At 53.2% G+C, this 21,872-nt stretch overlaps 1 protein-coding gene across 6 annotated transcripts in view; it reads left to right on the top strand.

The window, feature by feature from the left end:
- Positions 1 to 21,872, top strand: part of NTNG2 (netrin G2) — a 56,503-nt gene that overhangs the window by 17,137 nt on the left and 17,494 nt on the right. For all 6 annotated transcript variants that reach the window (XR_008239396.1, XR_008239395.1, XM_052815515.1 and 3 more), the window contains exons 3-5: positions 6,614 to 7,257; positions 19,002 to 19,174; positions 20,959 to 20,985. Coding sequence is in view for 4 of the 6 variants with exons in the window: in XM_052815515.1 (XP_052671475.1) it covers positions 6,614 to 7,257; positions 19,002 to 19,174; positions 20,959 to 20,985 (844 nt within the window). In the remaining 2 variants the exon portion in view is untranslated. The remainder of the gene's footprint in view (positions 1 to 6,613; positions 7,258 to 19,001; positions 19,175 to 20,958; positions 20,986 to 21,872) is intronic.

Here is a 21,872-nt window from a genome sequence, read left to right as displayed (position 1 = left end):
CCAAGTTGATGAGACCTTGTCATTACTCTTACTAGGAGACTGACTGTAATTAAAAACAAGTTGGTCCCAAGGTGACCTAAGTTTTAGCAGAGGCATTGGCTTAACACAATTCCATCAAGCAGAAGAGATCCCTGAAAGCAAAGCAACTCCAGGGGGGTTCCCTGGGCCAATACACCATTAAACAAATCACACTGGGTTATGCGAGCACAAACTTTCACATCATCTACTTATTTATCCTTGCTCAAATCCTGGGGTTTCTTTTCCCTTTAGCAGTAGTAGTATTATTATCTTTATTATTTTTCTTCATTGTGCAGCTAGTGGTTGCAATTGCTTTCCAGCTTCCCTTTGGCAAGGAGATCTCCTAAAAGCTGCAGTTTTATTTCTGTGCAGCTTTCACCATTCACAACAGATGTCTAGTTTGTTTAAAATATTCAACAGCTTAATGATTAATCAAGTAATTTCACCTACAAAAATATATAATTTTATGCTATGAGGCTTAAAAATGGCATTATCTGCCAGGAAAAAAAAGCAAAACAACTTTGTGCGCTCATTAAGAGCCCTAGAAACCAGCTGGGCTTTGTAAAACCGGGGCCTTTTATTGCGGCTGTTTTCCCCCATTCCCTCCCTCCCCAGCAAGGCGGGGAGCAGCTTCGCTGCTGCAGCATCCTGGATTCCTGTCATCATGCCTTGTCAGGCCAATATCTTGTTTCTTAAGAAATCCTCCTCAAGGAGCAAGTCCCCGCTGTCACCTTCAGAAAGTCACTTTTGCAGCACTTCTGCCCAGCACCGACCCCAGGCACTGAGAGGAGGCAAAACCCAAGGGCTGGGTCTGCAGCCACTGGGACTGGGACACATTTCCAGCTCAAGAAGTGGGCCAGTGTGAACCTCATAGGGTTCAACAAGGCCAAGTGCAAGGTCCTGCACCTGGGTTGGGACAACCCCCAGTATCAATACAGGCTGGGGGATGAAGGGATTGGGAGCAGTCCTGTGGAGAAGGACATGGGGGTACTGGTGGATGAAAAACTGGACATGAGCCGGCAATGTGCGCTCACAGCCCACAAAGCCAACCGTATCCTGGGCTGCACCCAAAGCAGCGTGGCCAGCAGGTCGAGGGAGGGGATTCTGCCCCTCTACCCCACTCTGCTGAGACCCCACCTGCAGTACCGCGTCCAGCCCTGGGGCCTCCGACATAAGAAGGACATGGACCTGTCGGAGCAGGTCTAGAGGAGGGCCATGAAGATGATCAGAGGGGTGGAACACCTCTCCTGTGACAACAGGGTGAGAGAGTTGGGGTTGTTCAGCCTGGAGAAGAGAAGGCTCCAGGGAGACCTTGTTGCAGCCTTTGAATACTTAAAGGGGGCTTATAAGAAAGATGGGAACAGACTTTTTAGCAGGGCCTGTTGCAATGGGACAAGGGGTAATGGTTTTAAACTAAAAGAGTAAAAGAGGGTAGATTTAGACTTGACACAAGGAAGAAATTTTTTGCAGTGAGGGTGGTGAAACACTGGCACAGGTTGCCCAGAGAGGTGGTAGATGCCCCATCCCTGGAAACATTCAAGTTCAGGCTGGACGGGGCTCTGAGCAACCCGATCTAGTTGAAGATGTCCCCACTCATTGCAGGGGGGTTGGACTAGGTGACCTTTAAAGGTCCCTTCCAACCCAAACCATTCTATGATTTGCCCCATAGAGGCACAATCTTGCTGTGATGCCATTTGTTAGGACAACTTGTCCTCAACAAGGCTCTTGCAATTTGCCCCCAGGGATTTGCCCCTGTGGGCTGAGCTGGGGCTAAGCAAGGTTGCGGTGCTCTTTAGTGCCCCCTCAAGAAATGAGCAACCAGAAGAGCATGCTGGAGAGCTGGAAACCTGCAACATCTAGTTGCTGTGAGGATGCTCATGACTGATTTAATAGCGTGAGACTCAAAGTGAACTGGTTTATTTTAAGCTCGCTGAGACCAAGTTTGCCTGGCTAATGCATTCTGACTTTTAGATTGAAGACGTAAATATCTTGAGACTTTGGACAGATTCTTTGGAGGACACACGGCTTGGAAGAGGAAACCAGATTCAAAAATAATACCTGGAATTGTTTCAACAGTGCTATAACTGATCTTACCAGGACCAACGGAGCAGCCAAAGTATGGCCATCTGTTTCCACTCCCCCCTGCCCTCCCAGCTGACTTCAAACCATCCCACCAGCAGAAAACGCATTGAGCAACCCGCGGAGGAAGGACAATTCAATAAACCTAAAACCAAAAAGGAACACTTCATTTTATGAGAGGAAGCCGTAGTAACGTGACTCACTCAGTGGCTTTTGAGGCTCTCCCCCACCTTTCAGCACTGTCACTTAGAGGTTATTTTTTGCGTTTGCCCTGCTACAACCACGCAGCTCTCGAGCCGTGTGCTGTTCCAGAGCATCGGGGTGGTTAAAGATATCTTTGGGCTTGCTGCCTGCTGAGCTGAGCATGTTTACAGGTTGGGAAGTACAGGAGCCATCAGGGATCGTGAACCTCCATTCCCTGATCGCTGGGACGAGCATATGGGAGACAGGCAGAGTTTTGGCTCCGCTCCTCCCTGCTTTTGACCCGCCAGGTCCCCTGCCAGCGACATGCCTGGCCAGCCCCGTCCCTCCAGACGGGACACTGGGAGGGGGATAATGCTTGTCAGACTCAGTTGCTTCCCTCACTGCTGTGGGAAACCTGTCCCACCTCCCACCCTGGCTACCCTTTACTGGTCTGGGTAATGTTTTCTTACTGTGGTTTGGTCACAGAGTCCTTCCCTTGTGTAATTTGGCCACTGCTTAAGAAAGCCTCCAAAGAAAGCCTTGATAGGAGCATCACCCATAGCCCTGAAGGTGAAGCTGGCCACTGTGGCCACACCGGGGACAGCTCAAGCAGGAGATACTCAGTGGAGATTCATCTTACACAAGCTCAAGGGCTTTGGCAGCCCCGACGGCTGCCGCACGCAAGAAAAGGAAGCCACACGGCAAAAGCACTCTTGCCAGGACGGCTCCGCACACGCACACTCCTGCTCAGAGCCGGTCTGAGCAGCGAGGCGGGTTTATCGAGGAGTTTTGTGCTGCCGCCTCGAGCCAATTCCCCACGTGAGCCCACCGAGACGCTGCACTGCTGCACCCTCCTTCAGACAAGAAGTGGAAATGGACCTCTGGGATGGTCTTTTCAGGATCGTCCTATTAAGCCATCTGTATGACCACATTGGCAATAGGACCATACTGCAACACAATATGTTGCCTCAGCACAGGAAACGTACTCAGAGCCCCCAGCGCTTCAGCTGATGGGGATTTTTTCTTCCTTTTCCATCAGCCACCGCTGTAAAGCTGCGCTAAGAGGCAGCTACATCCCCCAGCAGGAAGCTGTGTCTCATTAGCAGAGGTAGACAATTCCTCTGAACGTGACGAGTCAGGAGAGCATATTAAATATGTCAATATCTTAGGTTTTTTTAATCCCTACTCCAGAACAGCATGTCACAGCAGGAGAGGACCCCCCAGCACGGCTCAGAGCCCCACCACACCCCAGCTGGCATCTCCCCTTGCTCAGGGCATCTCCCCCTCTTCGGGAGGGGAATGGGGAGCACCCGGGCAGGTGCCCTCACTCCCCGAGCAAGCCTGAGCGCTCCGCTGATTTCCCTTGCCCAACCGGCACAGCTGCGAGCAAGTAAAAAATAACAAAAACTATTCAGCCATTTGCTTTTAAAACATTAATGAAAGCACCCATTTAGTAGCCTCCCTGCTCCAGGGATGGGCACCACACCAGAGCTCAGCAACTCCAGCCGGAGCCCTTCCTCCCAGCACACACGGAGAGGGCAAAAGCCACACGTCACTCAAGTTAAGGCTGGAACAGGAGGAGCAAATCCCAGCACGGCACTCGTGGCTTTACCGTCGGGCAGTTGCATGTCTGAGAGCAAGACAATGTTGAAAACAGTATGAGTTTTGCCCTGTTACATCAATTGGCTTCTGCTGCTTTCCCTGGCAGCCTTGTGCACACACACACCTCACCACATGCTTTATTTACAGGAGTCCCCTTTTCTCCCCAAGGCTGCCGCTGCATCCCCTGCAAAGGAGCCTGGTGCTCATGTACAGATCAGCCGCTCGCTGTTTTGTTTTATCCCCGCTGCTGGCGGAGCAGCCTTCTGCCTTATTTACAGCATGCTACTCACACGCTGCTCAGAAGACAGAATTATTTATGTCCTTCTGAGCTTTTCTAGGCTCCTCGGCGCTGTGGCCTCCACTCGTGCAAACAGTTGCTCGCATTCAGTGCGTGTCTCCAAGCTGCGAGGAGTCACCAAAGGCCCATTTTACAGACATGGAGCGGAGAAGCTCTAAGTAGCTCCCAAGACTTTTGGTTGCCCAGCTGGAGGTGGCAAAGCCCAGATTTTCCAAAGCACCTCATGTTACACAGCAGTTTCCATGTTCAAATTACAGCCCCACTTTGCACCCGAGAGCACCCACTCGTACAAGCCAGATCCCCTCCTTTGCTTTGCCCAGGCTATACACAGGGCACCCCAAAAGCAGGTCACAAGCACTTAGATGCCAGTAGTTTCCCAGGTCAAAGCAAGCCCATGGTGCAGGATCAGTCCCCAGTGCCACGGACACGGGAGCACGCTTCCCCACGCTTGCAGCAGGGCTCTCCCAGCCCTGGGATGCAACCAGCCTGAGCAGACCCCAGCCTTGCACCTCGTTTGTTTGAGCCCCAGGTACCAGCACCAGCTCCCTGCGAGCCGGGGACCAGCAGCATCCTGCACCCCGACACAGCCCCGGTGCTGCAGGAGGTCCCCAGGGCCGGGCAGGAGCACGCTGCTCCCTGCACGCAGCATCTTCCCACGGGCTCCCAACCACGCACAAAACATTCACAAACCAAACCCCAAAACCCAGCTCGGTCTTACCTTGCAAGTCCGCCGTGCTCGGGAGGAGCAGACCTCACACCCCAGCAGGCTCCTCACCTCCAGCCATCAGCTCTGAGCAGCTCCAGCTGCTTTATCACCTCCTCCTCTGCCAGGTGGCTCTGCCTCCCTCGACGAGGGTCCCACCGCAGCTGAGCCCACTGTTGTACCAATCCCTCTCCCTCCCCGATTCTCTGGGTTTTGAGTCCGAGAGGGAAGTAAAGCGACAGCAAAGAAAGAGATGCTTCATTTGCAAAAAAGATTTGCGGTGTGTTGCAGTGTTTTTGCAGATGGTACCCACTATAACACAGCCCCACGTCATCTCCAAGGCAGGTCTGACCCACATGCTCCCAGAGGCAGACACTGCAGGGCAAGAGAGACCCCAGCTTGTAATGAGGGGCTTTCACACATGTATGCTTGAGCAATAAACCCACTGGCACGGCTAACCCTGATGCCCCCTCCAAAACTTCAACGTTTGGTGTGTGACCTTAATGATGTCCTTAGTGCAGTTCAGCACATGTGGATGCGTGCCTATGTCCCTGCAAAACATGCAAGCTTGGCCGTGCACTGTCATTTGTGGGCAAAATGGGATGGCTGGACCTTTTCTTCCGTTGCCCAGACCTGCAGACAACGAGTGACGTAGCAGCAGACATTGTCACCTGGATGGGATGAGCCACCCTTTCCACCGTGGTCCCTGTGGGCGGGTGAGGACCATTGCACCTCCTGCCTGCAAGGGGGGAAAGGCAGCGCTGGTTGGGAAGTACCTGTCCCCGCAGGCAGCGGGGCTGTCAGGCACAGCTACCCGACTCAGTTTCTGCAAAGACAGATGTTAACTGATGTTCTCTTCTACTTGCCATGGGCTAAGGGCGCTTGGACGAGCAGCAAGTGGCTGGGGATGGAGTTTAGGCTGTGGGAGTCCCGGGTCCCTTCTGGGCGCTGGCGGGTGGGCACGGAGCCGCCTGCCCTGTTCCCTTCCCAATCCCTTGTCAGCTCAGCCTCTGGTTAGTTCGGGTAGGTTGAACTGAGGAGCGACCAGCAATTGTCATCACATCAGGCTGAGTGGGTGCATCCCGAGCATACCCGCTCTGCATGTCCCCGAGGCCAGGATGCTGTCCCGGGGACAGCAGAGACACCAGGAGCACAAATCTCGGCTCTCTCTGCTACTGCCCAGTCCTGTCCCAGCTCAGAGCTGGAGAAACTGGGTTTCGCTCCTCTAGCCGTGCTCAGAGGTGCTCGGGGGACGGTGTGTCCCCAGCCCGTTCGGCATCAGGAGCCATGAGAGGCATGGATGCGCTTTGGGATTTTAGCCATTCGGTTCTTGCAAGGGAGCAGGGGTGAACGCAGCTTTCCATAGGCTTGTAACTCAGCCAAGTTTAAGCGAAGTTTCTCAGAGACCATCTCAGGGAAAGCGCTTTCTATGAAAATTGCCCCCGTGCCAAATTGAAAGGCCCTTTCCCAAAGGGCCTTTCAAAGGAAACAGCTCAGCCGTTCTTATAGCAAAGGCAAAGCCACATCTTTCTGTCTTAAATTCATGCTCAGAAACAGCATCATCCAGAGCCAGACCCCCGGCATACTCCAGTTCAGCCCAGCAGTTAACATTTGACACAAGCAGCTAAAACCAGGGCCCGGTAACGGTGCAAGCTCGGCAGTGTGCCCGCGATGCCGACGCGATGCCCAGGCGTTGCCTTCTTCTCTCGTGACCGTTGTTGTTGTTCCAGGAGAACCCGTACCTGTGCAGCGATGAGTGCGATGCCTCCAACCCGGACCTGGCCCACCCGCCGAAACTCATGTTCGACAGCGAGGACGAAGGGTTGGCCACGTACTGGCAGAGCGTGACGTGGCGCCGGTACCCGGAGCCGCTGCTGGCCAACATCACGCTGTCCTGGAACAAGAGCATCGAGCTGACAGATGACATCGTGATAACCTTCGAGTACGGCCGACCCACCATCATGATGCTGGAGAAGTCGCTGGACAACGGGAGGACTTGGCACCCGTACCAATATTACGCAGATGACTGCATGGAGGCCTTCAGCATGCCAGCACGGAGGGTCCGGGACCTCTCCACCACCAGTGCCAACAGGGTCCTCTGCACAGAGGAGTATTCCCGCTGGGCGGGCTCCAAAAAAGAGAAGACCGTCCGGTTCGAGGTGAGGGACCGCTTTGCCATCTTTGCTGGCCCTGACCTCAAGAACATGGACAACTTGTACACCCGGCTGGAGAGCGCCAAAGGGCTCAAGGACTTCTTTACCGTGACCGACCTGCGGATGAGACTGCTGAGACCGGCCCTGGGGGGCACCTACGTGCAGAGGGAGAACTTGTACAAGTACTTCTATGCCGTCTCCAACATTGAAGTCACCGGCAGGTAACGGCTGCTGTATTTCTTTGGGCATCTCTTCTCAGAGGGATGAGAAGAGGGTTACTGCTAGAAAACTAAGCCATCAGCATTTCTGTCGACCGATAAGATTATCAGTGTTTCTCCCTTTCTCCCCAGGTAGGGCAGCATCAGTAATAAAACAGATGTGTCCTTGCAGGGAACGGCTGGGGCACCTCCAAGGCTGTGTCTGAGAGAAGGGCTGTGTCCTCCCGGAGCTGGTGCGGGGGGGAACTGGGACATGGCGTGGATGGACAGTCGGGGTCTGAGTTCCCTCTCAGATACCCTGTCCCCAGCTGTGCAAACACGGCCAGCCTCTGCCCAAAAATCTCAGGGGCAATGCTAGTGGATCTGCGGGGTGGGGGTGAGGAATGAGGCTCACCCCACTAAACTCTGGCTTACCACCAGTACAAGCAGGATGGGTCATCCCGAGTCAGTCCTGCACCCCTGGAGCAGTCCCGGCTCCGGCAGACAAAGTTTGGGGTGAGGGTATATTCCCCCGACAGATCTGGGGCAGGTGAAGGCAGGAAGGGGTTTGTTTCTCCTGGGTTTTGTTTTTCATTTCTTTGTACGATGCCATATGTTACGTTATGACATCAACCGAAAAAGCAAAGTAAGGTGGAAAAATGCCGAGATGGCTAATTTCCCATCCAGCTTGTGGATTCAGCTTGTGCGAGACTTACAGGCGAGAGGGGAAAAAATCTCCCCATCACCCACCCCGTGCTAACAAGAATCACCACAGCGACAGAGGAGCCGTTTGTATCAGTTCCAAACTCTTTGCTTCTGAGACTTGCAAGCAAAAATGTTTTGCAGGTGCCACCGATGCTGGCTTTGAACGGGCTCCAAGGGGAAGGAAGCTGCAGCGAGGGATGGGAGAGCCCTTTCCTCCCACGGGGGCAGGCAGGAGGCAGCAGTGAAGGCAGCAGCAGGCAGAGGGGCTAGGTCTCCCACGGCACGGTCTCCTGTCTGGGACGAGCAGCTGTGGCTTTTGGCAGGGCCGGCAGCGTGTCGGTGTGCCCGCCGTCAGGATTGCTCGGGGAGAAGCCCTGGGGAGCTCAGGCACACGGGCAGAGGTGCGGGAGAGAACCTCCGCACGCGTCTGCGAGCGCCCAGGCTTCGGTGCAATGTGCTTCTGTATAAATATGTGCAGAGAGATATTTTACACCTGCCCATAAGAAGTATTGCCAGGTGTGGTAAATATCCACGGTCCTCGAACAGCTCAGGATGGGGCAAAATAGCAAAGGAAAGAGGGTGGAAGGGAGGGAAAACAGGCAAAGGTGAGAGAGAAGGCCAGCGCGTTGCCTTCCCCTCCACCCCGAGCACAGCCAGTCCTGCCCCCTGCTCCGTCTGCCGTGACCCTGCTCCTCCCGGGCGGCAAAGCTTCCCGCAGGGATGCTTGATGTTACTGACAGCAGGGGCAAAGCCACAGGGATCAATTCCCAGCCAAAGCCCACGCTGACCAGGGTGGGTGCCCGGAAGGGTTGGAGCTGGTGTATCAATTTATGTGGGCTGGTTAGACTCTCTAACAGGGATGCAGAGTTTTCAGCTCAGAAAGTGGTAAATTAGGATTAAATGTTTGATTTCAATGCTTGTGCAATGACCTTTGGCTTCCAAGCATGGAGATAACTCTGCAGATATCCAAGGACTTGTTACTTGCACCTACAGCAGCTTCGGGATACTTGATGCTTTAAGATACAAGTTAAAATACTCTTGGTGTCCCATGAACACCTTCCTCCTCAGAGCCCTTTACCTTTTCTGCCTGCCTTAGGCAGGATATATTGCTTCAGTACTTTTGACTTCAGGCTATGCCGGTGGGATTCTCCACAAACCAGCACCTTGCTGGCTGTGAGCTGTCTTTGTCCCCCCACCCCTATTCCCCCACCAGATTTTGAACTCACTTGCCAAATTTAATAGTAGCAGAGAGTGTTTCAAGAGATAAAATCTCTACAAACTTTGTGAAAAGAGGCAACTAGGGCAGGGGAGGAAGACCGTGTTGAGAGGGGGGGCACAACCTCTATGAGACATCCGAGATTCCACACCCGCCTGCACCCTGAGGACAGCGCTGGCGAGGGACGGTTGGGCTGCGAACGCCCGGTGGAAGCTGCAATGCTGGGGGGTTTTTTGTCTGAGGCCAGAATGAGATGGGTTGGGGTTTGCTGGCTAATTCCTTGGTGGCCTCCCCCTCAGAGCTGGTGCGCTGCCTGCGTGGAGGGCTGCTCGCGTGGACGGCTGCCCACGGCTGCTGCAGAGCAGCAGGCTCCTGCTCGCCTCCGCTTCCCTCTTGGCTTTGCTCACCGCGAGCTGCCTGACAGTGACTCTTCCAATGCAGCGGGGCCTCTGGGAGGAGAGGGCTTTTCCTTGGCTGGGGACAAAGAAAACTCTGAAATCCGCTTTTTCTGGCCCAAACTCCAAGTCCTGAGCTACAGCAAGACCCAGCTTTGCACCGCTCTGGCTCTCCCCGGCTGTCCTGCCTTGCTGGACCGGTCCCAGGAGAGGGGACACTCATCCCGGATGGGGAAGAAGTCGATCCCTGTCCTGCGCTGACTCTTCCGGCTCTGATGGGCATAGGGCAGGGAAGGATGACCGGCTGAGGAGCTGTGGATAAGTGGTGTATCAGGTGGAGAAGCTTCATGTGAATTAACTCTGCTCCTGTGATTATTCCGGTCCCAGCAAGCAGGTTTTTTTTGCTGGAAAGCAATCTAATTCCAGCTGTAAGCAAAGCCAGTTACAGTGCAGGGACTAAAACCAAATTAAATCTTGTGTATGGCTCAACAAGGGGTGGGTTATTGAGAGGAAGAGAGGAGAAATCAATGTGAGCCTGACAGGAGTGCTGCGCGGGGAAGGGGGGAGGCAGGGTTGGGGATGGACGCACACTGCCTCTTCCAGGACGTGGGAACGACCATGTTCGAGGAACAGGAGGAAAGTGCCTAGATAAAATGGGGGTGTTAGGAATCCACTACGGGGGTTGTGGAAACAAGAGGGAAGATGATTATGAAGAAATGAGGGCTCAAAGGCAAAAAGCAGCCAGAAAAATTCCATCTGGAGGGCAGAGGTGTGAGCAGCCCCAGGAGGTTGGAGGAGCGGTGCCCGGCTGTGGTGTGTGGCATCGGAGGAAGAGTGCATGCCATCAGAGCGCGTGGCATCATCACCTGTGCCCCTGTACGGCACCAGGATTTTGGCAGGCAGCTGGCAGCGCCTGCAGGGCGATGAGACACATGGCAGCTCATTTCCAGTTGATGTTCACGGTCAAGGGAAAAGCAAAACGCTTTGCCCTCAGAGCAGACCACGAGCCTGGGTGGTTTCTCATGCCACAGCCTTAGCTGGTGGGTTCAGAGAGGTTTCTCTGATCCCCTCGGTCTATGGGCTCCTGGGCCCCCATCTTTCACCCCTCCGCTTCCCACCAAGGAAGACCCCTCACCGCAATCTCCCAGAGCTTTTGGGAAAAGCAGAAAGAGACGGAGCAAAGGACGTGGGGAGAAGGGGAAGGAGTTTGCTGCCTTCTCTCCTCCTGCAGACCAGATGGACCAGGGCGGTTCAAGAGTTTGCCACGATCTCCAGAGGGTCTGGTGAATCCTGAGTGTCACTGCACCCTTCCTGGGTGTTGGTGCAATGGGCTGCTGCTTCAGGGCCTCCTCTTCCCGCTCCATCTGCATCTCCTCCTCCCGCAACCTCAGCCAGGTCCATTTCTCTGTTCATGGCTGACAGTTTATTTTTACTCTCTTTCATCTTGGTATCTTTTTCTTTTCTTTTTTTTTTTTTTCCTTCTTCCATCCTGTCCCCATTGATCTGCAGAGTAACTGGAGATGCAGAGGAGTCAAGACAGGAATAGACGCGAGCAAGCCCTTGGCCTGTGTGCTTGTGTGTGTGCCAGGCAGGGTAGTTTTCTCCTCGGTGCAGCAATGAGCTTGGTCATCTTCTCAGGAACGGGTGAATGAGCTTTCCCTGGCTGCCAGGACTGACGGCTGGTGTGATGAAAGCCGCCGGTTCTCTTCCCATTACTCGCCGTGTCTCTTTGGAGTAATTTTTTTCCCCTTCATAACATCAGTCACCGCAGTGCTCAGCAGGGCACGCTCCATCACGGAGACATTAATAAGCCATAATTGAAGTTAATGTGCCATGGCCAGGACATGTGGATCCAGTTAGGAGAAATCAGATTGAGCAGAAGTGAATCAATTCTAGGCTGATTATTAAGATTTCTCTCCTTCGTGCTCCCCTGCCCCACTGCATGCTCTGTCTGTCTGTCCATCCTGCCCATGGTGAGCAGTCCCCGGAGGAAGGCAGGAGGAGGGAGCGTTACTCATCACCGAGCAGCTCCATGTAACAGTGCCCCATCTCAGGCTTGGCTCAGGCCAAAGAGGCACCAACAAGAAGATGAGGTTTCCAGTTTTGTAACAGCATTTCCTTCCCTCTCTTCACCAATTGCTTTTCTGAGGCTTTCTTTGGCTTCTCTTTTGCTTACACAAAAGAATTGAAGGGAAAGGCCCTCTGTGCTCCCTTGCTTTGATCCCTTCCTTTCCCTTGTGCGGTTCTCGGTGCCGTATGCAGATGCTCTCCGGAAGGCTTTGCTCTCCACATGCCTTGGAGCAGTGAGTTTGTGCTAGCAGAGCAGAACGAATTTGCCCAGCTCGTTATCCTGGTGCCAACAGCCAGGTTCGGGCACTCCAGACCTGGAGGATCAAGGCCATTCCCCAAAGCACTTCCTCCAATAAATCAAGCTGGTTAATTGTCAGTGAATTTTTCTGCGTTCTTGGTGAGTCTTGAGATGCGGTGATGCTCAATGCTCCAGCTGTAGAGGTTTGCGATCCTGATTTCTCCGACAAAGCTGTGTCTAGAAGGAAGGAAAGAAGAATTTTTGGTCCATGGAGCCTCTTGTTGAGGCTCTTAGTTTTTGTGTAACAACCGGTGCCCCCGTTGAGCGCCTTTCCCTGAGGAGCAGGATGGGACCTGCCAGCTGCATCATGGCTGCTTTGCAGACGGGGGACAGGCAGGGACCTGGGGTAAATGATCTGTGAGAGCGTGGGCTTCCCCAGCCAAGCTTGCCCAGCCCCAGTGCCAGAGCATCACCCCCAAAATAGCCATGGGCTCACCCAAACATCCCCCAAGAACTAGCCCAATGCCCCTGCAGCCCATGGCCAGCCTCCGCCTGCGCTCAGCAGCTTTGGGAAGACCACGAAAACCAGGGCAAGCACCGCCTGTGCCTGTCTCCGCTCCTTCCCCCGCAGCTCCTGGCAGCCAGACTTCGGGTCCCAGGAGGTAACAGCATCCTCGTGTCAAGGACGGCCAAGTCTGCGCCAACGGTGCGCCGCATTCCTCGGCCCGTCCTCGCCTCCGTGCTGGGCAGCCCCCGAGAGCTGGATGGCTGAATTTCCCTGGCATTCCTCCAGGCTGGAATTAGCTTGAGTTCAAGCAAAATCTTGCTCTTGGTCATATAGTTAAATTAAGTTAATGTGCAGCAACTGTTTGCTTGACTTTCCTTGAGTCTCTTAAAGGGTTTTACTCCCACTGCAGCAAGATGGAGGGGAAACTTGCTGAGCGGGAGGGAGGGAGTTAGCAAGAAACCTGGAGAGCTCTTCCTTCCCCCAGACACTCGTGACACTTTGTCAATAGCCGGAGACAGATGCCCAAGGTCCTATTACCTGCTCCTGGCTTTGGTTTGTGAAGGTTTTTATTTCCCCTCCGATTTTGTTGCCGAGTTGCGTCCGGCCCTGAGCAGATAATAGAATTTCATCGATAGACTGAGAAGGTGATGTATGTTAAAGCACTTAATATAAAGAGACTTCTACGGGAGCCCAAATTCAATTTGGCCAATGAACTCAATTGCAGGCATTATTGCATTCCAGGAGAAAGACCAAGAGCATTTATACACATTACTCTGCAAATATTTATGTTCACGTATCTGTGTGATGTCCTCTTCACCCTTCCTCCCTTCTGTTGCCCGACCCCCTAACGGGAAGGTTTGGTTTCGTGTTTGCTTTTTAAGACAGCTTTGAATGTAAATAATGTTCCACCAGTCAGCAGGATCTTGACAGCTGGTGAGTGTCAACTTATTTAAAATAAATAGCCTCTCGAATGGGAACAGCCAGCTAGCGTGCTCTCCACTTTGGCATCTTTTAAATTGTCTCCTCTTTGTAACCCAAACCTCAAATCATTTCGAAGGGCAGCGAGGAGGGTTCCTCCCCGCCGGGAGGACTCATCCGTCCCTACCACACAACCAAAAGTGAAAACCCGCAAGGAAAAAAAAAACACTCACAACATGTCCCTCTGACTTAACCCAGGTTTTTTTTTCAGTTTTTTTGGCTCTGCAGAAAGCAGTGAAATCCAGAAGCCTCTCCCCCTGGGTTGAGCGGAAAGAAACAACATGTTAAAATGGCTTTTCCTCCCCTGTCAGCCCCTGGACCGCAGGCTCAGTTACGCTCCTAGCACTGCTCCTGGGATGAATGAGCTGCAGTCACCTTCTTCAGCCCTTTTCAGCCCTGCTCCGGTCACTGGCAATAGCAAACCTCTGCCAGAGTGATCTCCCAGCAAGGCAAATCCTAATACAACTGCTCTCTACAAAGAGTCGGTGCTTCTTCTGTGGCCCAGCCATTAGAAGCTATTTTTACCTGCTTCTGCATGCACAGATGGGCCAGAAACAATCCAAGCTCAGCACCCGTTATGCTTTGCCCAAAAGATTTGCTCCCTGCTTTTGCTGAGCTGCCAAAACAGTTGCAAAGGAGCAGGTAAAAAGTGGGTAAGTCATGGCCAGGCAGCTGCCGGAGCGTGCTGCGAGCAACGGCTGGGGATGACAATAGAGAGATGGAGAAGAGTTATTCATGTTTCCCCGAGAGCCGAGATCAGTTGAAACATCGTTTTCCTCAGGGACGGAGAGGAAAGAGCTCCCTTCAAACACATCGTCCCATGGGACTCATTAAAGCCTCATCAATTACAGTGAGAGCAAACAATTCAGGGGAAAGCTATCATAAGCCTTCCTTTGGATGGCAGTCATTAGCAGCTCTCCGCTGTGCGCTGCCTCTCCCCAACGCCAGCTCGGGTGAGTGGAAAGGGAGCGGGGGGGGGTACCACTGCCAAGCCGATGGTGAGGGAAAGCAGGAGCCAGCGGGAGGGGAGGAGGTCTCCACCGCATCCCTGGGGCCATGTGGCCGTGCTGTAGCATCCTCATGGCGAGCACGGGGTGGAGATGAGACCACAGGCTGGACTGGAAGGAGACTCGGAAGGGAGGTGGTAGGCCGCTGTAGTGGACTTTTGGTGCCCCATGTCCTCGCCCAGGCTTTTTTTAAGGAGCTCGGGGCAAGGCAGGATTGGGCCATGGTGGGAGCTGGGTGAGAGGTGCACAGGGATGGAGCAGCTCTCTCGGTCTCCACCCAGCAAGGGGTTCCTCGAGCCCTACCCAGCACAGCAGCGGGGTCATGGCATCGGGCCTGAGTGGGGGGTGCCAGCACCCCACGGCTGGCTGAGCCCCGTGGAGAGGGAGGAAGAGATGCTCCTTGCCTTTCTCTGCCTTACTTCCCTTCTCTGCAAGCCAGGTTACGGACAGAAAAGAGGTTGTAAAACATGTAAGAATTCTTGGAAGGAAAGCAAAGGGCTGGGGTGACTTTTAAAAATTATTTCAGAAGTCGTTCTTAATGAAAGCTCAGGGACGGGGGCTGCTTTCCCACTCCCAGCATGGCTCCTGCAAGTTTGTGGCACTCACCTCTGCCTTCACCCCCTTCCTAAGCCTGTGCATGGGCATCTCCTTCACTCGCACACGGGCTTGGCACCGGCTGCCTCTCCAACTGCTCGCTGCTGTGACCTCCAGGATGCTGACTTGGAGAAATGCAGGGATGGCAAACTGTTCTTTATGGCTGAAAAAAAAAAAAAAAAGAAGAAGAAAAAGAAAAAAAAGGACACTTTCCTGTAAACTTTCCTTGGCGCTCCAAGCTCCATGATGTTCCCTGGTGGAGGCATTGGCAGCATCAGACCACACTGCACCACTCTGAGGGAAGGCAGCAGCTGAACGACCTGCACTAAAATAAATTCATAAATACCCCGTCACACAAACGGTAACGTCTTGGGCCACACATTGCTCCAGCCACTTTTGCCGGGAACGGTGTGAGCCAATTTCTGTTTAATGCAAAATGCAGTTGTGTGCACCTACTAACAGCCTGGCGCAGGACTTGGGTGTCCCCGGGCCATGGAGGGTGCCTATGGGTGCTGTAGCTCCTGCTGGGTGTGCACTGGGGCTGCTCTCCTCCAGGCTGTGCCCCACGTGGGCTCTGAACGCTCACCGAGAACCGGCACTGTCACCGCCAGCCTTGACCCATGAGCTCGAGAGGGGAAACCCCTCCAGCTCTTCAGATCTCCTCCGGAGCCAAAGAGACCATATTGCAACCGGCGCTTTGCTGGAGCGGCCCCGGGACTGGAGCAGGGCCATCGCCACCTTCTGCAGGACACAGCGCAGGTGTCTGCCCCACTGCTGCTATTTAAGCCTCATTGCTAAGTAGATCCTAACCTTTCCCTTCATCCTCTCTTTCCTGCGATGGCTGGCCGCCCGAGGAAGATGAGCAGAGGCAAGCAGGACTAGCAGCTCCCACCCAGGGGACTGGGCTAATGTCATTTACTCCAGTCTCCACCAGCTGGATCTTGGCTGGGGAAAGACGTCGTGCACAGACCGTCGGCGAGCGCGCGTCCTTGGGCTGCAGGCCCAGAGAAGGAGGCAGAGAAGCCTGAAGAAGGGGTTAAAGCCGAGCCGCTGAGCCCGAGCAGCAGCGAGGCCCAGATGCAGAAACCTTTGCACAAAATGGGGTTGGCAGTCGGGGCCGGCTGAAGGCGCTCGGCTCTTCACTATTAAATAATGCAGCCTGATTGATTGGGCTGAAAAGTGCTGTGTTGCGGGGTCAGCTCGCTGGGGTTATAGTTCTCTGCTTAGATTGATGATCCTCAAAGGTCGAATTCAGAAAGCAATTCCCTGGTAAAATTGATCCTTTCCATAACAAAACTTTTGCACAGTGGTGAAGGGCAGAGCAGCGAGAAATCTAAGTGACCCGGGTGCAGGCAGGCAGGGTGACCAGCTGCCTCTGCTTTCTCTTTTATTTTCCTTGTTTACACCGATTAGGAAGTGAGGGTCTTCTCTGGGAAAAGCAGCGCCCCATCACCCTTACATGCAGTGGCTGGGGGATGTCCATGAGCACCCACCCTGCCAGGGGAGCGTGGGTGCTTTTGCAGGGACAGGAGGCAGCCGGGGGCTGTCCTGGGAGCTGGTGCTCAGCTCCCAGCCCTCCTCAGCAGCAAGTGAGCGGCGTGTACATATGAGTGAGCACGTCTGACTGCCTCCTGCACGCATCCGTGCCTCCCTTTCCCGGTAGCGAGAAGGCTGGGTCCCACTGCTTGGTGGAGGTTTTGTAGCTGGAGCCAAATAAATGGCGAGCGGGTTTTACCCTCCTGCATGGCAGCAGCCCGGAGCTGGCAGAAGCACCCTGAAATGGCTTCTTGGTCCTCGGTGGGGGATGCCAGGAGCGAGGATGTGCTGGGGGGGGGGGGGTGATGGAGGCTGCCCCAGGCCACCGCGGGGGACCGGGTGGTGGTCACCCGGGGCTGATGTCCCCACTGCGAGACTGGCAGGGTCAAGGACAGGAGCCAAGCGCTACGCTCCTCATCATCCCAGACTTCAGAGAAAACAAGGGGGATGCCAGGCCCTGCCTTCCTCGTACCCCCTCCCCTGGGGCTCTTAACACCCCCCCCCAGCCGGATTTTAAGGCTGTGCCCTGCAGCTGGCTCCCATCCCCTTGCTCCCACCAGAGGTAGGAGGGAGGGGAGCTGCAGCTCCAGAAGCTGTTGCTCTGAGTCAGGCTGGGCCCAGAGCGGCAGCGGTGAGGCTTTGACCTGCTTTAACCCACTATCTCACCCGCTTTCCTCCCGTCTGCTCATTTTGGAGCGAGAGAAGGAGGCCGTGCCGGGTGAACGCTGAATAATTCAGAGTCAGGCTCCGCAGCACCCCGGGGCTGGGCATCGCCTCTGCCAAAGGGCTGGGACGGCTCAGCCAAAATCCTTCCTCACCAGAGGCAGAGGGGACACGGAGCAGCTGAAATACAGCATCCCTCGTGTGTAGGTACCAGCCAAAGCCGCTTCCTTCCCCCGGGCGCTCAGATTCATGGCTTGATCCCAGAGCACTGATGCTCGGAGGCTGTTAGTGCTTTCAGCCGTGACGCGGCATCTCCAGCTCTCGCTAACACACAGATTCAAGTGGAGCATGCTGAGTGCGTCTGCCTCTGCTCCATGGACCACATTTTCTTCCTTCCACCCTTTTAGAGACTGCAATACTCCCTCCCCTGCTTGGTCAGAGACAGGGCAGGGTTGTAAGATGGGGAAAGAGACTGTTCATCCAGCTTACGCTTAGCCTCTGAGCGGTGTTTGCTAGAATTAAGGACAGGGAGGGGAGGGGGAGGGAAAAAAAAAATCATACATGAGGTCAGCTTATCCAGGCACGCATGAGGAGGAGCACAGCGAAGGCGGCCTCAGCGGGTCAGGCAGGCAGCTGGGGAACATATTTGGGGGCTCCAAGGGAAAAGCACCAGGAGCTGGCAGCCATGTGTGGCACCAGCAGCTGGGAAGGACCCGGCTCACGGCTCCCAGCCTAATCCAGGTTGTTTATCCCAGTGCAGACAGAGCACGAGAAGCAGCAGGCTGTGTTTCCTCTATCTTCTCTGCAAGCGGTTCGTTCCCCTCAGCTCTGCATCTCTTGTGCAATTAGCCCTGTAAAATGAAGCACTGCCCCGTCAGGCTTCTCTACCCGTTCACATAAGGCACAGCATTACTGTTTTCTAATGGTTCTGCTTCTGAGAGTGTAAATTATTGCACAAAGCGGTGAAAAGGCTGTGCTAGGGATCCACTGACTGGAATGAAATGAGAGGTTTTGGTCCCCAAAGTCTCTGTCTGATGGCCTGAGCTCAGGCCCGGGAGTCACCAGAGCCACGTGTGAGTTATGGGCTCAGCCTCTGTGCTCTGCACAAGTCACCTCCGGAGTCTGAGCAACAGGAATTATTGTGCACAGAGATAATTATTCCCTGCATACTGCACTACAGCTCATTAAAAGTTTGTTAATGTTTGCAAATTGCTGAATAGTGTTTTTCGTTGTTGCCTTCTCTGATGAGGCGGGGACTAAAAGGCGGATTCTGACGGTGACTTGTTCTCTGTGTTATTTTGGTCACAGCAAGCTGGGGCTGTGCTGCGCGTAGGGAAAAGGGTTTGTGTTGTGCAGCTTCACACCACGGGAGAAAACGCTCTTGACTTTAGCATGCTGCACGGGTCAAGGGGCCAAGTCCCACCAGCGTTAGTTTTGCTTCTCCATCTAAAGCTTGAGACTGTCCTCTCTGCCTCCAAGTAAATGCCTACCTCTGAGCTAATCACTCAGGTTTCTGAAAAAAATGTGTGTGACTCCTTACTGGAGTCTCAGCTGGAGATGTTGATTTACCATTAAATGGTCTGTGCTACCACAGTCAGACGGTGGGAGTGAAGCGTCTCTCATTTTGGAATAGAGACTGCAGATCCACCTTGGGCGAGGAAGTGGACAGCGTAACCCCAGCACCAGATACCCAGGGCAAACAGCTGAGTTCAGTGAAAAAGTCCTGCAGAAGGAACAGGAAAGGGGTAACCAGCCCAGCTTCACCGCTACATTTTCATGCACGCAGACGGCACTACGCCAGGGGCGAGGAGGAGTAGCAGTAATACCTGACAGCTCTTCTCCGGTCTTCCTCTTCCAGGTGTAAATGCAACCTCCACGCTAATCTGTGCACCTTCAAAGAGGGCAGCCTTCAGTGCGAGTGCGAGCACAACACCACGGGGCAGGACTGCGGCAAGTGCAAGAAGAACTTTCGCTCCAGGTCTTGGCGAGCAGGATCCTACCTGCCTCTCCCCAACGGGTCCCCCAATGCATGTAAGTAACCTGCAGCGAGCTAGCCCTGGCCGCGCTCCCACCTTGGGCTGCACAACGCCCACAGATGGGAGCGGATTCTCATCTTGTCCTTCTCCATCTCAAATCAGTGCAGGATGCTCAGCTTTCAAAAGGGAAGCGGGTATTTACCCGTGTCTTGGTACACAGAGAAATGAGAACAGATCTGGGTGGATGCAGAGGTGATTTGTTGGCTACTGGTAGATGAGTGATGAGTCCAAATGATGGTCAAGAATAGGAACGATGACCTTGGGCCAAGATATAAGTCCATGGCTTTGTGGCAAGGCAAATTACTGTCCTTTGAAGATGACATTATTTAGCCACAGTAGAGCACTGGCTTTCAAGTAGTCCGTGGGCTCAGCACTGGCACTGCTCAGCTGCAGGAGTGCAGGTTGCTTTCTGGATTGCTTTCTGGATCCCGTTCTGTGTATGTCAGCATTTCAGGCAGGCGCCGTGAGCTGCGGTCCCTCTGCGCAGCTCCAGTCTCGTCCAATTGCCTGCTGGAGCGAGGCACTGACAGAAGCAAAGGTGTGCAGAGGAGATGAAGTATGCATACCCACCATCGTTCGAGCAGGGGAATTGGGGCAGGAAACATCACAGATGGGCCAGTTTCTCTTAGGTTTCTGTCCAGTCCACATTAGCAGACTTGTTTAAATGTCATGGAGCCACAGTAGCCACTCCAGCCTTTCAAGCAGCAGCTTTGAGCATTACCAAAGAGAATTTTTTCCCTCCCTCCCCCCAAATTTTTTGAAAGATTTATGTGTTTTAAGATGATCAAAGCTGAAATTCAGGCTCCGAAGGCCGTGACGGGAATGTTTTGTGTGTGCCAGGGCTGGTAGACGAGCAGGTTCTTTGAAAGGGAACGAGCTTGTCAGCTCCCACCAAGCGGCTGCATTGCTTCAAAGGAGCCTGGGAGAGTTTCTGGTGTTGACAGGCACAGACATGCTGTTCTCTCTCTTTCCCTCCCCTCCGTTCCTTGTGTCTCTTCCTATTTCTCTTTCTCCTCTGCCCTTTCTTCTCCCATTCATCTCTCTTTCCATCTGTCACTCAGTCTTCTTCCTCCCTCCGACCCCGACTTTCTCTCTGTTGCTTCCTCCTTCCCCCATCGACATCCTCTTCCTCTGCAACAGAGGCAGTTCTCTGAAGTCCCCTCCTCTTGGTAGGATGGCTTTGCATATTCACGCAAAGCTGAGACTTTCCATGATTCGTCCGCTTGTTACAGCAGAGAGGAGCATGGCCATTAGTCTCCTGGGTGCCAAAAGCCAGAAGCTGCTCCTCGGATGGCCTTCGAGTGGCAGGTTTGAAGCCGGTGGCTTTGCAGCGTTCTGTTGAGCGAGTGCTGCACCGGGAAGGGTGTTCAGCTCTTCTCGGGTACGGAGAACTGCCCCAGGTGCAACAAGCTGGTTCAGACCGTACAGTTTGTACTTAGCAGAGTGAATGTCAGCAGGTGTGCTTGTCCTTTGCTGGGCTTTAATGGTAGGTCAAGGAAATGATTAAGAGAAATACCCATCGGCAAGGACCAAGCTGGTTTTTCTTCCCCAGGTGAAAAGCTGGAGATGCCAAGACCCCAGACAGCACTGTCTGGTTGCCCCTGTGGTTTGACTAAAGCAGTTTTTAAGATGTTGCAGCAAACTGATACACCTATGAGCAAGACCCCGGCTAATTAATTGCTATTCGATCCCATGTCATGTATCTGTTTGATCTTCTGCTGGTATCAGAGCCGATGGCGTCCTGCTTCCAGTGACCAGGCTTCTTCTTGTTTTTTCCAGGTGCAGCTGCAGGCTCAGCCTTTGGCAGTAAGTAAAAACATAAATGAAATGCTGGCATTTAACACCTCAGTGCATGGTCCTTGTGGATGTCACTAGGAAAAAAAAATATGGTTATTTTCTGTCCATTATCATTTTCCAGGCAATAAGTCTTCCCTAATTGTGCCTCATTTTCTGTCCTGTCAAAGAGTCTTATATTTTCTTCCTTTGACTTCAGTAGCCTCATTTTGCCTCTTCCTCTGGCATGGTTTCCCCCCCCGTGAGGTTCGTTAGTATGGCAGCCGGAAAGGAAATAAAAAAAGACTCTTCAAAACCACCAGCACTCGCTGTGAACCTTCCCCCCACCCAGTACTGCAGATTTCTGCTCTGAGAAGGAGCTGGTTTTGAATTATTTGACATAGCATCCAATCTGGGTCACCTTGGGCTATTGATGAAAAAACATGTAGAGAGTGTGTGTACATCTGTATGTACATGTGTATGTATATAAACCTGTGTCTATGAAGTATCGGCAGCAAAGACAGTAGAGCTCAGCTGGGATTTCTATTGAAAGACTGATGGTATGATAGGACTCCTCATTTAACAAACCTGGAGGTAGTTTGATATCAAAGAGCCTTGAGTTTTGGGTAAGCAGAAGCCTGGGTTTGAATTTTATGGCTCAGAATTACCCTCCAGAAGAAACAAATCGGAGAGGTGAATGAATAATGAATTCTTTGGTTTGCAGGCAAGTGGAAAGAATTGGAGGAGAAATAGTTTCAGAGAAATGCAAATGCAATTAAGAAAAATGCACCTAATTGAAAAGTGGAGGATGGTTTTTCTGGGTAAATGAACCATATTTAGATTTCAAGCAGTTAAGTTTAAATGGTTAAAAATTTCAAAGAAAAATTAAAAGTCTCCCTTAAGTAATTTAGGATTAAAAA

The sequence above is a fragment of the Harpia harpyja genome, chromosome 19, assembly GCF_026419915.1.
Source record: "Harpia harpyja isolate bHarHar1 chromosome 19, bHarHar1 primary haplotype, whole genome shotgun sequence".
NCBI lineage: Eukaryota > Metazoa > Chordata > Aves > Accipitriformes > Accipitridae > Harpia > Harpia harpyja.
The sequence above is the reverse complement of the archived record's forward strand: the minus strand, read 5'-3'. Positions and strand labels throughout refer to the sequence as shown.